Source organism: Dermacentor andersoni, chromosome 2, assembly GCF_023375885.2.
Source record: "Dermacentor andersoni chromosome 2, qqDerAnde1_hic_scaffold, whole genome shotgun sequence".
NCBI lineage: Eukaryota > Metazoa > Arthropoda > Arachnida > Ixodida > Ixodidae > Dermacentor > Dermacentor andersoni.
This window is the reverse complement of record NC_092815.1, coordinates 113522881-113539966: the sequence shown is the minus strand read 5'-3', so window position 1 is coordinate 113539966 and position 17086 is coordinate 113522881. Positions and strand designations below refer to the sequence as shown.

General features: G+C 45.0%; 1 protein-coding gene across 1 annotated transcript in view; it reads right to left on the bottom strand.

Annotated features, from left to right (window-relative positions):
- Positions 1 to 17086, bottom strand: part of LOC129387563 (uncharacterized) — an 849695-nt gene that overhangs the window by 708533 nt on the left and 124076 nt on the right. The window contains exons 3-4 of the mRNA XM_072286147.1: positions 8899 to 8992; positions 4385 to 4502 (exon numbers count right to left, since the gene is read on the bottom strand). Coding sequence (XP_072142248.1) covers positions 4385 to 4502; positions 8899 to 8992 — 212 coding nt within the window. The remainder of the gene's footprint in view (positions 1 to 4384; positions 4503 to 8898; positions 8993 to 17086) is intronic.

Here is a 17086-nt window from a genome sequence, read left to right as displayed (position 1 = left end):
AAATTTACTCCTACCTTCAACATAAACTCTGCGTCACCTCTATGTCGTGAGCTACATAAACAGCTTAGCTGGTAATCCATCTTCACAGCAGTGAAATGTCGCGTGAATTTTTGTACAGTATTGTTCGCGTGCAGTAGCAGCACACACTGATGTAGCAGGTCGATGCTCCTCTTGGAGCAGTGAATCTCTTGAAGACACACAGACGATAAGTTTGATGACTCGTGATATAGTACATCTTTAGTAACGTACAAAATGAACAGAAAAGCACCTTCCTTTGTTTCGCCTGTCTGATGTGGCACGTCACAAACATAGAGCGCGCAATAGAATAAAATCAACACTGGGTGCAATAAAGGAGCAGATGTAAATACCAGGACAGCTCACTCAGGTTTTATTTGTCACGTATTATGTTTAGGTTACTCAAAATGTCTTGTCGGTCACTTATGTTCACGGTGATCTCGGTCTGACGATGTCTTCTTCAACGAAGCGCTTGGTGAAAAAAGACATGCATTGAATTCCAGAACCCCGCGGTGTGGGGCCAGTTGATGATCTTCAGATTTTAGCATGTTGGGCCCTGAAGAGGCACCACGAAAAAGGCGAACAAAAAAGGAGCGCTTGATACAAAGAGCAGTTGTGAGTAGCCATTGATTAGTTGTCCATGCTCTTTTTCCTTTTTATTTATGTGTCTTCCTTATCCAACATGTAAAATTTTGGACAGGCAGTGATACAGGGCTGCATGAGTAGATATTGATGAGTAAGGTCCAATTAGCATTGTATTTGACTTCTTTAACGTAAACCTGTGATTTCTGCTCTCGCTTAGCTGTTGCAAAATACAAGTAGTATTTTTATATCACTTCAACATATAAAAGTAAAATTATAAGCGCTCCGGAACCAAGATCAGGGATCACCATTCGCTGAAATTTCTTACGGTAAAATTCTTCGTAAGAGTAGCTTCAAGCCAATGGTAATGTAGGACGTATCATGGGCGAAGTCGGTCGGCCCAATGCCAGAGTACACTTGCGAACAAAAAGCCCCAGCGCTCTTCCGCTCTTAGAAACACAATGCCACAAAAAAATTTCAAGGCCAAATTTTCATAGCTTCTGGAAAACTCTGCAGTCACTTCGCGATCGTAAGCATTCTTTCTACGCTTGGAAGTATTTAATACAGCTTAATACACCGACAGAATGGCGTGCCTCGCGGCCGTGGGGTGGCCAAGATGTTGGGGCTTAACACAATGATGCAATAACCACCTCGCGCACAATTGCACAGATGAAGGAGGACTTGTTGGGCTAGTTGGTGTTTTATTAACGTAATAGCGTAGCGCAAAGGTTCACTTACAAAGAAGACACACAGACACACGTCACAGGCGCTACTAACAACACTGCTATGTTAGGTGCTGTACCGATTCCTCCCCCCCCCCCCCCCCACACACACACACTATACGGTAAACGGAAAACGCGTCACAAGCATCCCTTTCTCCCCTGCCGCTTCGTAGGCCAAACTTCCGAGAAAAACAAATATCGAGCATGCTGCCATGGCAATGGTTCTGTTGATGGGTGAGAGGGAAATGACATCCCGCTTGTCTTACGCACTCGACGGGCACACGACTTTCTCTGCAGACGCCAACGCAAATCAACTCCTACATTTATCGTTGTTTTCAGATTGTTTTCCTGTTTCAGATCTTGATTTCAACATCATTCGCCTTCTACTTTTCTTGGACTCACATGTGTGCAATGCATCTGAGGGAAAACTTATTTTTTATGCTCAATATACGCGAGCCAGCCTGCCATGGCCAGCGGCTATTTTGTTTCAGTAAAACAATAGTAGGCAGAAAAATGTGATTTATTCCCTGATTTTATTAGCAACCTATGACATTCACACAGAACACTATAATATAGAGCTATGTCATTATTCAGTACAAGTTGACGCATTCTGTACTACGATCGTAGATGCATAAGACAGCTTCCGAAAATTTGTCATAGACAGAAAGTTGCTGCAGAGACCATGTTTGTTCGCTGTGCACAGCACAACTCCACGGAAGTATTTTTTGTCGAAACAGTTATTTGTGAATAATAAACAGCTCATCAAAAGCAGCTGACCCACATCTCTAGCATACGAGTAAAAACAACGTCATTTTTTATTCCTGTCCAAAAAAAAAAGGCTACCTACTAAATTTTCTGCATAGCTCTCTTTGTGCTTTTAGCAAATTATATTGAAAATGTCTATACATTCTTTTTATATTTGGTTTAGTTTTACAATACGACATGTAAGACCAATAGAGTTTCATTCAGAGCTGCAACATTGCTATTAAGGCATTACGAAATTTCTCACGGGCATATTGCAAGTGTTTATTAAAATTTGCAATGTAATTAGTTTGTTCTATCACCATCTAGACATAACTGGCACATTTCTAAGACAAGTAACAACAAGTCGCACCGGTTGTTTTTGTCGATAAACTTTAAATGTAGAATAAGCATGTGTCAATCGACGATTAATTGTCAGTTGAGGTTGGGCAAGGACAGGCTTATGCACAAAAGTATTATTGAACGCGTAGCTTCGGGACATGGAAAAACACATTTAAAGGTAACTCAAATCGGCTGCATTCCATGGATCACAGAAACCTGCTCAGAACGATTACGTGTTGAATGGTTTTCAAGACCTCCCTCTATTACGCTGAACGTACGTCATGCACTTTATTTAACAAAGGCTATAGGCTCTTCCACGCGAATTGTTTGAAGCATAGGACGGGTGTCAGAGCTATGTTACTATCCGTCGTGAGAATTTCGATGTCGAAAGCATCTCAACTTCTCCAGAACAGTCGTTTCTGGCACAGCACGCTTTTTTTTTCTTGTTAAAATTATTCGTGGCTTTGCGGAAAGAAACCCCCAATTTTGTCATATTAATGTAAACACTAAAGTGAGGAGAGTCGAGCACCATTAGTACTCGCACAACTTTACTGAAGTAGTCACAAGAAGATCCTAGCATCCCAATATCCGTGTATGGTAGTCATCTAATAATTTTCAAACAGGGGGGCGCAAATGTAGAAACAATGATTGCCTGCACAAATACAATACGCTGCGCGATGTTTAGGCAAATATCGAAATGTCTCAAAATATTTGGTAAAGATAGGCTAATAAGGAAACTGTCCTGAAAACAATCGGTATTACAAACAGAATAAAATATTAGTAAGGCAATTTTTCCTCGTTGTCTAGCTTCTGGAGCTTTTTTAATGCAGCGGACTTTATCTCGCCCTGTTTTTCAAGAGCCAGAATGATGTAATTTGTGAGCAGCCTAAGCCGTGCGTAGTAGATCTGCTGCAGCAGGTCTATGCGATGCTTTTTAGAGCAAGATATTTCTTAGGGCAGAGTGCTGCTTAATTTATATTTCAGTGCAGTTACACCGCACAAATATGCAACCACGCCAACGCACATTTCTCCATGTCCTTCCCTTCCTGTAGCGATAATAGAGTGCCACCTGGCTCCCGAAGATTTGGTAGAGCTCTGGGCTCCCATGATAAATAACCTTCTGTAGTACTTCCGTCGTGGTAGCAGCTCTTTAACTTCGCTGGCTTGAGATACTTTTGTGTATCATTCCTCAGTCGTTTGGTGACACTTGCGGTCTATGGTGTGCATGTTTTCCACTTTTCGCCTCGTTTCGACAGTGTAGAGCCTGTGAAGATAGCTACATCATAAGAACATCTTGTCAGGCGAGTTCGCAAATTTTCGCTATATTTGCGCGCTGTGTAAATGAATACTACACAGAGGTACACAAGACAAGCACAGCATCCTGTCTATTCCTGAACGTCATGTTCCATATATAGTAAAATGAATTCCACTGGAAAATGCATGCCCTTTGCTATCCCTTAACATATTTAGAAACAACATAAAAAGCCCGTTTATTATTGAATTTCTAGTGCACATAACAAAAGAACGCTTTTAATATGCTCTTCCGGTACCTATTAGAACCTTAAGCTAAGTTAGATGCAGGTAGCTCTGCTCATCATTAAAGCGAGCGGGGATAGTCGGACAACCAGAATGACCGCGGTAGTTGGAGAAGTATGGGAGAGGCCTTTGCCCTGCAGTGGGTGTAGCCAGGCTGAAGATGATTGGCAGAGCTTCGTGCTATGGCCTGTTACGAAACGTTGCATGGAAGGTTCAGCGTTGGCATATCGAATATTTTCGCTCAATGTTTACGCGTTACATCACCACACATAGGCAGGCTATTCGACATAGGACGTGTGATGTCGCTGGATGACTTTGTCGTGCAAATAAGCTGATATTCCTTACAAAAATAGGAGAGAGGAGCCTCTGTTTTATGCTACGAGAAAAAAATAGCGAACATAATTAGCAGATTCATGAAAAACCGTCCAGAAAATTGGTCCACGTACTTTGTCGTACCTGGCCGAATGCTTCCAGAGACGCCAAATGCACCTGTCCGCAGCCGTCTGCAGCGAGGCCAAATGCTCCAGGCAACCGAAGCACGGCGAACTGGCCTTCGGCTGGAGCCTATAAAGAAACAGAATATAGAACGTCAGGTATTCATATTTGCTCACATGGCATGAAATAGCTGAGGGCAGCAGCCGCAACATGCGTACAAACAACGGGTATAAAGCTTTTTTGCAGTAAGTGTGCAGATTATATACGGGCAATGAAGGCAAACCCAGTTCTTATCTTGAATAGGTGTATGGCAGCGCGATTAAGAGAGGACAAAAGAAGACACACAGGGACACACATAGCCCTTTGTGTGTCCCTGTGTGTCTTCTTTTGTCCTGTCTTAATCAAGCTACGGTACACCTATTCAAGATGGGCTACCAACAAGCCCACATTGCACCCCAGTTCTTATGTGTATTAAAAATGTTCTTTTCTTGAAAGAAAGATTGGTTGCAGCTTCTTTCTGTGCTGAATCCCCCTACATTCGCTACTTTCTCTTCGTCAATAAATATAAGGAACTGAAATTTTACGACTCTTCTTATTTTCGTTCATTACGCTACACCAGCGCATAAAAAGGTACCCTGTGCATGTGCACTGAATGCTTCGGATAGCGAAAACCAAGCAATGCTGGCAGAATAGTACTTTCAACTTTTGCAAGTCAGTTCTGATATTTTGTTGCATGACTTCAACTAGAGATATGCTTCTAAAACTTAATAAGCCAAGTTCGAAGTTTTAGTGGTGCCGTATATTGATACAACATGTTAAGCATTGATGGTTGATAGTTTCTCATTGGCTGGCAGAAATATTAGGCATCAGATTTTTTAGCTAGTGTTCTTGATCGACGAAAGCGTTTTATTCATATTGTTAAGGATTAGGTAAATGGGCGTTTTATTCAGTTTGGCATCAGTTTTCTTCTGTATAGCAATAGCCGGAAAACTTCCAGCGGTTTAAAGCTGCTGGGCAACTGAGCGTTGGAATTTTCACTCCGGAAGAATTTCTGCTACAAAGCAGCAACCAAACTTGGGGAAAACATGACAGCACTCGGGAACTGGCTTCAACGTATCGTACGCTGTAACGCCAAGCGCGGCGCGACTTTTTACGAAGATGAATTCTCTCATTGCTGGCGAAAACTGTTCGGCTTTTTAGTTTAGCCAATAGTCGCGAACATCCCGCACCGCAGGTGAGCAAGAGGTAAAGAGAAACTGACAAGCTCACGGTTTCTAGACGCACGTGGAACAACACTTCGCTGGGTAACCTAACGTGGCCCCCGGCGCCGTGTCAAACGACGTGGAAAAGACAGCGCTACCGATGCTCACAGCACTCGCTCCATGCCCTGTCAATTGGTTTCTGTACGAAAATAATGAATTACAGAAGCAAAGATTCGTAAGCAAAAATAACTAGTTTTCCTTACCTCCAATGACCAGCGACTGCTCTTCCACTCCAGCAGTTGACACAGCCGACCACAACAGTCTAGTTTTGGCCGGGTTGGCGTAGTCCCTTTGTGTGAAGTGCTCCGACCAGAGGCAGTAGCCGTTGTACTGTACAGCCGCCCAAATCTTTAACTAGCGTGCACGAGCGGTGACTTTTCTGTGCGTCAGCGCCATACGACGGAGCCAAGTTGCAAACAGGGCGAGAGTAAGCGCATGCCCACAAAGCGTGCTCAGCTAGGCGCATCGTCTGCTCGGCTATTCCTTCTTAAGGACGTCACCCCATATCAGCGCACTTCAGACGAACAGGCAGCGCGAGAGGGCAAATGGTCTTGCTCGTATTTCATGTTCCGAAAATCACAAAGCAACTGAGAAAATAAAATTTGAAAATACGTCTCACGCCCCCACTCATGAGAGAAGCCGAAGAATGTGGATCGTTCATTTTTTACTTGCTGACGCAAACGCTTTTTTTTATCTGTAGAAATGGCCGTTATCTGCACCGTGCGTGCATTATAGCTTCAAATTCAGGCATATTGAAATGTCATCGCTAAGGGTAGCTGCTAAATACTTGGTCTGGCTTACGCATCAATTATCAGGTCGTAAGGAATAAGGATCGTTACAGTTACAAATATTACAGCACTATGGCTGTATCTGAATAACGCAAGACAAAATGTGTCCGTGAAGCATATTACGATGCGTTGCGTGCTTGCTGAAACGCAAAAAAAAAATTAAGGTGTGCACCAATTCAGTGCGCACAGGCCGTTCAGTAGAGGCCAATGTCACCGCAAAGCTCCCCTAAGGCAGACATGGGACGTGGAAGGGATTCGTAGAGCGCCGCTAAGAGGTCGATGTCAGCCTTCAGCTCTTGCCACTGACTTTTCATGGCCTCCCACAACTCATCAGAAGTTGCTTTATGGAGGCAAATTTCTGACAAATTGTCTTTTAAAATGCCCCATAATTTCTTTATGACATTTATGTGCGCGCCTTCGGGCGGCAAATCTAACGTCACCACGCCTAGATTTTCATGATGCACTGCCACTACGCGTGCCGTGTGGATCGTAGAAAGATCATGCCGCAGCAGAAAATGTCCATCACTGTAAGGTCCATCCAGCGCGTGAGGAAGGTGCTGGTGATCAATGATTTCTATGAAGTCTTCGAAACACAGCCGACCAACAATGCTGTGGAGAGGACCAAGGCCATCTTTCCTGATAACCGCCCACACATTCACAGACTTTCTGCCACTTGCTTTGACGTCCTGGACGTATCTTTGATCATACGTTTCAGAAATAGTATATAATGCAAATTAATGACAGTGGGCAACGGGTATATAAGACAGCAAGCCACAGGGTCAAAAGATAAAAGTAAAATGATTTGCCTTTTACCGACTGTCCGGTATACTTTTTGTTTCTGCTCCCACTGAGCACAGAAGCTACTTTCATCTGTCAACACGTTTTGCCAATCATCGACTGTCCATTGAAAATGCTCGTGAGCGAAGGCTAGCCTCTTTGCTCTGGCACTGTAGGAGAGCAGGGGCTCCTGTGCAGCCGTTCTGTTTCTGATCCCTGCCTCCCTTAGCCATCACCTAATTAGTTCATCAGACACATTATGGCCAAGGGCAGCCCTTATTTCACGCGCTGTTATGAACGTGTTCTCACTAACACAGGTAACAATCTGCAGGTCTTCTATGGTTGTTTTTTCTAGTGACGCAGCGAGCAGCTTCTTTGTTTCGGTTTTCGTGCGCGATAGGCACGTATGAATCTGCCGGCTAAAGCCTCAGCCACTCTAGATGCTAGAACGATTTCTTTTTGCCATGTTCCGCTCAATGAGTCCTATAATGTGGCGTCTTTTTGCTTGAGGTATACGGGGTGGCATTTTGACAACTGCGGCAAACTGTCGTGAGCACGGCCTGTAGAGCAGATTCACTCAGTCGAAGTTCCACAGCGGCCTTAAAGCTTCGCGGCCACGCTGAAGCTCTAAAACACGCACGGTGCAGGTAACGGACATCTCTGCAGACGAAAAAACGTTTACGTGAGCAAGTAACAAATGAACGATCCACATTCTTCGGCATATGTCATGACTGGGGCGTGAGACGTATCTTCAAATTTTATTTTCTCGGTTGCTTTGCGATTTCCGGAGCATAAAATACGAGAAAAGCCATTTGCCCTCTCATGCTGCCTGTTCTTCTGAAGTGCGCTGATATGGGGTGACATCCTTAAGAAGGAATAGCCGAGCAGACGATGGGCCTAGCTGAGCGCGCTTTGTGGGCATGCGCTTACTCTCGCCCTATTTGCAACTTGGCTCCGTCGTATGGCGCTGACGCACAGGAAAGTCACCGCTCGCGCACGCTAGTTAAACATTTGGGCGGCTGTACTGTACATACAGCTACTCCCATGTCCGCCACGCGAACATCCCATTTAGCGTAAATTGTCTATATGTCACATTTCAGAATTGGGAAAATACCGCGTGGTCATGACTAACGAACGCATGAAAGTGTAACTAAAGTTGACAGTACGTAGAAGCGACGAAAGAAATCCCGCCATTGTAGGATCAGGTTGAAAAGAAGCACACATCTGTCAGCACGCATATAACTCGAACTTCTAATTCAACACGCAAATGGTGACGGCTGAATTTTTTTTTTTTTGCTTCTGCAGTGTGCATGAAGTTTTAAAAGCGGTGATGTTGCAACAAAAAGCTACTAAGACTGGTTACGCTCTCCAGCGTAACCAGTCTGGGCTGCTATAGCATCCAACTACCTTTGAAAAATATAAATTGCAAGTTTTTTTTACTCGTGGAAAAAAAAATGCAGAGCAAACACAAACCGAAGCGAAATTTCCGTTTGCGCGTCAGCCAGCATAAGTCGGCTCATGAGCAACTGCCAGCAAGTAGCGTCAGTTTCTTAGAACACCCCAGAAAAATGCGCCGCGCTGAACCAAAAGGATATTCACTAGAGCGCAACCACGGAGCAACTTTCGTTTCGTCCTGTAGTTGTTTTGACAAGGACAGCGCTCGTTTCTTCATAACGACCTCAGAGAAAGTGTGCTTACCTCTCGTCCGCTGGAAAACGGAAAAATTTCGCCCTCGTGCTGGCTCCCCGAGTTGCCACACCCCGCACTCGCGCAGCACGCCTTGTGTCCTTTCCTCAGTTTTTCCGACCTTGCCGGAACGTTCGCGGGCACATAAAGAAAACTTTTAACTGCAGAGCATAAGCGAAAACGTGCACATGCATAGAAAGCGGCAGGAGCGGACGAACGGAATGGCAGCCCAAGTGATAAGAGCGAAAGCGCCACCGTTTGGCGCAACAAATGAAGCGACTAAACAAAGATATAGGACAGCGAAAAAGAAAACAGCCGTAATAACGTTTTATTTCTACACATAATTGTATCATTTTATTATACTGTAGGTTGAAAAGATAAAGCCACATATGCAAAACTTACTCAATTTTCCTTTGCCTACTAGTTTCATGGCGATTAAAAAATTAAATTGTGGGGTTTTACGTGCCAAAACCACTTTCTGATTATGAGGCACGCCGTAGTGGAGGACTCCGGAAATTTCGACCACCTGGGGTTCTTTAACGTGCACCTAAATCTAAGTACACGGGTGTTTTCGTTCATGGCGATGCTTTATTGCCAATACCAAAACTAACCCCACTGTCCACGCACTGCCAACGACTTTATTCGAAAGACAGCGGGATACAATATACAGGGCGTGTACTGAATTATGTTGAGTGTAACTTGAACCAAGACATGGGTGAAAACACCACAAAATAAACACGGACGAGGGAGGAACACAGGACAAACGCTCTCCTTGTCCGTGTTTATTTTGCCCCATTTTCACCCATGAATTCGTACCAACTAGCTCGCATTCATACCCTTTAAACCTAGGATTTAAAAAAAAATAAGAAGTGGGTAACCGAAGCTGAATGAAACTAACGGCGTATGTTTGCCGTCATGTGTCGCTCCTTAGAGCATTTTTTTTATATTTCGCTTTATTAGTTAATCAACTAAGGTGAATTATGAAAATGTTTTACTATTCCCTTTAGATGGAAGTGCGGTTCGCTGTGTCGTAGAGGGGGGTCCAGGAAAGACTAATCCATTTTTTATTATTGTGGCAACGTACATGTTGCGCGACCATATTTTTTGGCGTTTGAAGAAAGCTCGCCCGCGAAATATGAAATGGAACAACGTGGCTGCGCTCGTGCGCTATCGTATCTCAGCGCCCTCAGCCGTGCGTCGAGCCTATCGCTTATCGGAGAAGACGGTGCTTCGTTTCCGTGTGCCACCGCCAAAGAAGCTGACGCACCGCGAAGCCGATTACCAGAGCCGCGGCCGCTCACTTACCCACGGTCCGGGCGCATGGTTCATTCGCACGAAGCGCGGTTGAGAGCGCTGCAATACGATAGCGCATGAGCGCAGTCACGTGTTCTTTTTTTTATATTTCGCGAGCTTTCTTTAAACGCCGAAAAAATCACCACGCAGCGTGTGCGCTGCCCCAAAAAATTGGATCGGTCGTTCCGGAATGCCGTCTACAACGCAACGCAACGCACTTGGTCTTAAAGTGAATACTAAAAATTTTGAATAATTCATCTTAGTTAATAACTAATTAGGCGGAATATAAATATACTCTAAGGAGCACCACATGTCGGCAAACCATATGCCGTTGGTTTCATTCAGCTGCGGCTAACCACTTTTTTTAAAATCCTTGCTTCAAGTTACGTGAAGCGCCCTGTACACACTATTCCCAAGGCGCAGGCGCATCAGGCAGGCTACAGAGGGCGATTATCGAACTAGCAATATCAGTTAAACCATCTAGAGACAGTATGATCCGCGTTGTACAAACAACATAAGCCTGACGTGCTCAGGCACAATTTTTTTTTCTTTCATGTGAATCGTTTCCAATAGCTCACGGGCCGTTTTGTCTTCTGTCCAGGATCTTCACACCATGAAATCTTGGCTGACGAGAGCAGGGTTTACAGCGCACTGAAAGATGCGCAGTCACGTCCGTCGTCGTGTTATTTGGGTGGTACTTATTCAATTATTGACGAAGCGACCAGTTCGTTCTACATAGGAGTTTCAAGAAAACAGCTGTATTTTATAAACCACCCCGATGGGGCTACACATGTAAAGCTGGACGTGCTTTCCTCGGTAGGCGTATTTTAGAGCTGCTCACGAAGCGGGGACACAGTTTGGCCAGCCTCTTGGAAGCGAAGAACGTGACAGGTGCTCCGTGTATATTCGACACTTTATTTTTAAGTTTAAGGAAGTCTATGTGCATAAAATGAGCCACAACTTTTATGTTTGCGCACTACGTTGTTCCCAGGCGATGCCGAAATGCCATCACTTGTTCAGGTAGTTGCACAGTGTGTACTGTTGGCGGTGCTTTATCCTTGTCGTGGGAAAAGTGGTGTGGAGAGGTGTATGGCAAAGTGAAGAACGATACATATGCATAATATGCCCCATATTTCACTGTGCAGATATTTAAATACATTCAATACGTTTATACTAAGTGCCTCGTAATCGTCGTGGTTTTGGCTCGTAAAATCCAGAACTGACTACGATACCTCGTGTATCGCAGTGGGACATAGCCATAGTGAGGAATGAGTCAAGAAGGCGCCCATGTGCACAGGGAGCCGAGCTCAATATACGTATACATGTCAACCATGTTTTTGCTTATCCTTATGCGATACTGTGCATTGCCCCATATTGTTTTTCTTACAGAAGATATATATCTCATGAAAAGAAGCATATTTTGAGGCTGCATGTAAGTGCAACTGTTTTTGTCTTTGCTACGTAATATTAAAGTAAGTGGCATCCCTAATGTTTAGGATACATTGTGCAGCGAAAAACAATAATTATGCCAGACCTGAAGTGAACGTGCGGCTAACAGTAAAGACCTCCAAGGCTGCATTAGGCGAGCACATGTACCAACGTACACTTTGCTGTGCGACACTGGTCTGCCTACACGTGTGCTGATGTTAAGGCTTGCTGCTGGTGAAAAAACACAAACGCGTTTATTCCTCTTATGCGAAAGCGCCACATGGCTCGTTGAGCGATAAGGCCGGCGTCTATCGTCTGGAGCAAGAAAACTGCGCCTAAATTCTCATTGGCTTCGCCGCCTCGCCCCGAGCACGCTTCGCCGGAGCTCCCATTGGTGGCGGCGCAACGTCTGGAGCGCGCCTCCACGGAGAAGAGAGAGCGAAAGGGAACGCCTGGCTACCACGCTAGTGCGCCAGGCGTTGCGTGAGGGGAGAGAGAGTCTCTCGCCGCGCCGGACGTCGGTTGTACGCGGCTTTGGCACCGCAGGCTGCTGCTCATTGCTGGCTCGGGCAGCGCGTGCCGCTACGGTACATTACTCGCAGCACAATACTCGAAGGACCGCTCAGCGCCGTTCAAGTGGACATCAATGATTTCGCATTCACAACTCATAAGAAGTGCTTAGATGCCCTCGGACCTTTACTCGTGCCGTCTCGTTGAGGAAGCATAGAACTTCTCAATAATCTGTATAACGCTAGTGAACAATCACTCTTATATCATGTAAAGAAATAGCTTCAGAAAAAGAAAAACGAGCAATTTAAGTCAGCTAATTAATGTAGCAGGGATAGGGCGTGCATCGTCGAAAAAGAGCTTTAAAAGTTGGAATATCGGACATCTGGAGTTGGCGATCTCCATCGTTTGGGCTATTATAAAGCTGCAAATCAAAGTAATCAGCCGCATCAGAATCCAAGTTAGCGCCATAAATTCACCTAAGCTCCACAAATTAAACCAAGCAATCAATAGCACAGTGCGCGGTCAGTTTTCGTGCCTAACCTATTTACGCATTCGAATGTTTTGCTTGCAGCTTCGTGACACTTGCGCAAGCGTCTCCTTTACGCAAGAGAACGTCCGAATTGGTGGTTTGGCATTTAAACAAGCGCCTTAAGCAAATCAAACTTCGTCGCCGAGGCGAATCGAGGCAGTAAAAATGAATGTTCCTTCATTTATTAGAGCGTCCTTTTTACCGAGGAAGGCATTAATAACCGCGGTGATGTGTGAATAAAAGTTTGACGCAGAGGAAAAACGAAATAACTATTCCTCCATTCATTTTAACTTTGCGGAACTATAAATCAGTGAACAAAATTCAAGCCATTAGAGGCTTTGCAATGTTCCGTGGTGTTATTGCATCTCCGTGCGTGCGCTATCGCCAGACCGTTGCGCTTACGTGGCATAAAACCGAAAATTCGATCTGCTTTTATTGAAGCGTAGTGATCGCAAGCTAAACTATTGGGTCTACCATATGTGATAGATTGCCCTTATTCTAAAATGCTCTATAGCAATCAGCAGTCTGCTATCTGACTGTACGCGATGTTATGAGGCTGACAATGACACCTAAAAGTCAGTCCATAGCGCGCTCTTTGCTTTCCTGTGCACGTTTAAGCAAGCAGTAATTGAAATATGTGAAGACCCTTCACATAGCAAAACAAGAGATAATTCTCTGGAGAGTTACGAAGGAGAAGCCTAATACGCCCTTTCACAAAAAGTGCTCAGAAAATTGGCGCCTATATGCCTGTTTGAATGCCTAGATTGAGGTCGTGCGGAAGTCATCATGGCTTTCGAGAGTACCCTTTACCTAATGCACACAAGTATGGAACTGCTGCTTTGACACATCAATTGGTTCGTGGTTACTTCAGTAATATATGCCTTATCTCGTTATCTTCTTTTCGAAGGGTAGCAAACCGAACTTTTTTCTCCATTGTTGTCCCTGCCTAATTTCTATCTGAACCGCTTTCTTCTTCTTTTTTTCGTAGATTTTCGTAGTTTAGTTCGCAGAACAATTGGCAATAACGCCAATATTCAGTTCTTGGCGTTATCAGTTCTTAAGAATTCTTAGCATCGTGATGACGTGCTCTTCAGCCAGCACTGACAGATTTCGCAAAAGAGAAAGGAGCAATTGACTTGTCAAGATATACAAAAAATACAAAGATAGCTAATCTTTTTTCCAGTAATAGCGCTGTGTGAACTTACAGCAGCAGTGCAATTTTTCAGAGTCAATTCCTGCGCCACACCAAACTTTAGAGCTTTCCATGTAATAGCACACCCGCAGCCTGATTAGTGCCAACAGAGGTGCTTGAAGATAAAGCTTTAAATGCTGCAATAATATAATGGTTTCAATAATATAATGTTAGTATTATAATGATGGCATGCAAAGGCTATTTCTGTCACACGTCGACGGTACCTTTTGTCCCGACTTTTGAAGAAGATCAGCGTCAAGGCGGCACGATCGACGAAAACGGAATGATGACAACGTCGCTACGATAGCTTGACAACGTATTATCACCTGCGTGTCATTCTCCAATCGCTAATTCTGTGTAGTACAAATACTTCTCCGACGAATCCACTTATTCTTAATATTAATATTAGATATGGAAACATACAAGCACACAAAGGAAACAGGGAGGGAGCAAGCTGACAACTGCCCCCGACAGAGGCACAACGCCTGCCTACTCTTTCGGGAGTACAATTTACAATCATGCAGATACCATGCACTGGGAAGCCGGTGCAAGTGAAGCTGCGGTGGGGCCCTCAAGACTAAAGCGGTGCATTTCCACGAGGAACGCGCAGTGGTCTTCGGTGACAAAGCGTACGCCCCGCAGCCGTCAACACAGCGCTTCCCCATCGACCACAGCGTCTAAAACTTCGTACGCACAAAGCTTTCGTGCAGCAGCACCTGCGTCTCAAAGAGCTGGAGTTCGACGACGAAGGAGCCCCGAAACTCAATTGTGAGAGCAAGTGCCCTTTAAATCGGCGGAGACAGCGTGGTCCCCGACCACGGCAACGGAAGAAATAGCCAACGAAAACCTTTCCGCTTTAAAAAAAAAAAAAAGTGATAGAACGGGGAGAAGAATCCGTCGCATATTTCACAGTATTACGCCACACCAGCTTCCCCTTTTTCTTGCCCCAAAGGCGCCGATGCAGCCGCGTTACACGCAACACTTATCGCGGTGGGGTGGCGGCAGACCACAACTTCTTGCGGTATTACTCCCGCTGGTGCGGCCACTGTGCGTAAATTGCAAGCGAAGCGTTCAAAGGAGGCTTTCTTTTTTTGCTTTCATTGCAGGCGTCTGCGAACCGTTATCAAGAGCAACGGAGCCCGGACGCTTCGTAGATATATAACGCGCCGCGCGGGAGCGATATATCCTCCGCAAGCCAGCCGTCGAGCACCTTGGGTGGATGGCACGGCTGTTCCCTAGAGAGAGAGAGAGAGAGAGAGAGAGAGAGAGAGGAGAAAGGAAAGGCAGGGAGGTTAACCAGACTGAGTACACTTTGCTACCCTACTCGTGGGTAGGGGGATGGGGTAGTCAGAAAAAGAGAGAGAGAGAAGAATATATCTATATCGCACCTTCACGTGCACTAAGCAAGGTACAGCGTGTCTACGGTCGGGCACTCAAGGCTGTTGCTTGCAGGTACTGAAGAAGTATCCGAATGGCTTTCTGGGCACATGAACTGTGAGGCCAGGCTCCCAAGACCTTGGCTTCTGTAAATGGCTTATCGTCAAGCCTTTTGAAGCTACACTGCGGAGTCTGACGTTGGTTGTCCAAGCGAGAACAGCGGCAGAGGAAATTATTGATAGTCACTTCACACTTGCACTTAGCTCACATCGGTGGGTTCGCCATTCCAATACGATAGTTCAATTTAGTGAATGTTACTCCTACCCACAGTCGACACAGCAGTGCTGCGTCACGTTGTGAAAGGTTTGTCGGTAATTTCATTTTCAGTGGTGGGTCGAGGCTGCATAATCGACGGTTAGAGCTCTGCGGTGTGTGTCAGTAACTCAACGTGACAGTATGCTCGAAGTTGCGAAGCTCTCTTGCCGCTTCCACTCTCGATAAAGGTATAAAGAGTGTCGGTGCTCCAGTCCAGGCACGTCGGGAAGCGTCATCGGCGAGGTGATTGCCAACGATGCCCCAATGTCCCGGCAACCAGTGAAATATTATATCATGTCCTCGTGCAGAAGCGCAATGCAAATTTCATTGATATGGGACACCTGCTTGCACCAGCTACGCATTGATCTACTATGGAGATCTTACATACTGAAGTTCATCTCTGCAATAACATTAAGGAAGCATTAACCGAATCAGAGCAAATAGCTACTAAATGGATACTTCTGCTGGAAACAAAGAATACTTGCGAGAAATAATGACGCGGGGTTCTTTTCACCATGTGATCGGCACGGAGTGAACGCCTCATGAACTCTTGCACGTAAGCAACGCACCTGCTCACAGTACCTCTTATTATATATTTGCTTTTATCTATAGCTGCGTATTCTGCCTCTTATACCTCAGTAAGAAGGAAAAATATAGCCCTTTGCAAACCGGTTTCCTTAATTTTGGATCTTTTCCCGACGCCTCTAAAGGACTACCTCCGTAAGGCTTACATATCCGGCCATACGGATTGAGTAAAGAAACACAAAATCGTTTAGACCCAGCGCATTTGGCAGCATTGGGACATGTTTTGAGTCACAGTTGATATAAATGTATGCTCAGCAGCACGTATAAGCCGCGCAACAATATGGTCACGTTGGGACCAAACGGGATGGCGACAATTTCAGCGAGAGCTCTTTGCCGCAACTGGGTCGCTTTGGCGGCGAGCTGCTAGAAGGAAAACGACAAGAAAATGTCATTAGAGATTGATGATCGTGATGACAGTTGATTTAGGCGGCATATCATATACTTGCAATTTAGGCAGTATCTGTAAAAAAAGAACAAAACGTTCAATCGTCGCGAGTGGAATAAGATGGAATTGCATCCAGAACCTGAGTGCCGCACTGCTCACCTTGAATGCTGAGAGTGACGAAACGAGACAGCTAAAAACGAGACAGCTTTCGTTAGCAGAGAAACAATGGCGGTTTCCATAGATCATGTTTCCTAAAAGGATTTAAAATCACACACGCAAAAAAACATACTTCTTTTAGGATTAGAGTCGACCATGCACCAAGCATTATTTTATTAATTATTGAAGCACTGCTATCGAAGCTAAATACTTCGACCCAGCAAGGTGAGTTCTGCGAATGCACTCGCTTTCGAATGGGTTCGAGAACAGTGCCCCTAAATCTCTGCGTTTCATACTAGCGAATATCGGTGTTGTGAACTGACCCCAAGGGGCTTTCCCTTCTGACAGACGCATTATTCAGCAGGCACATAGAGCTCAAAAAGTTGTTTTTGTCTCCTCACATATATTTGAAGGATATGACACGCCCAAG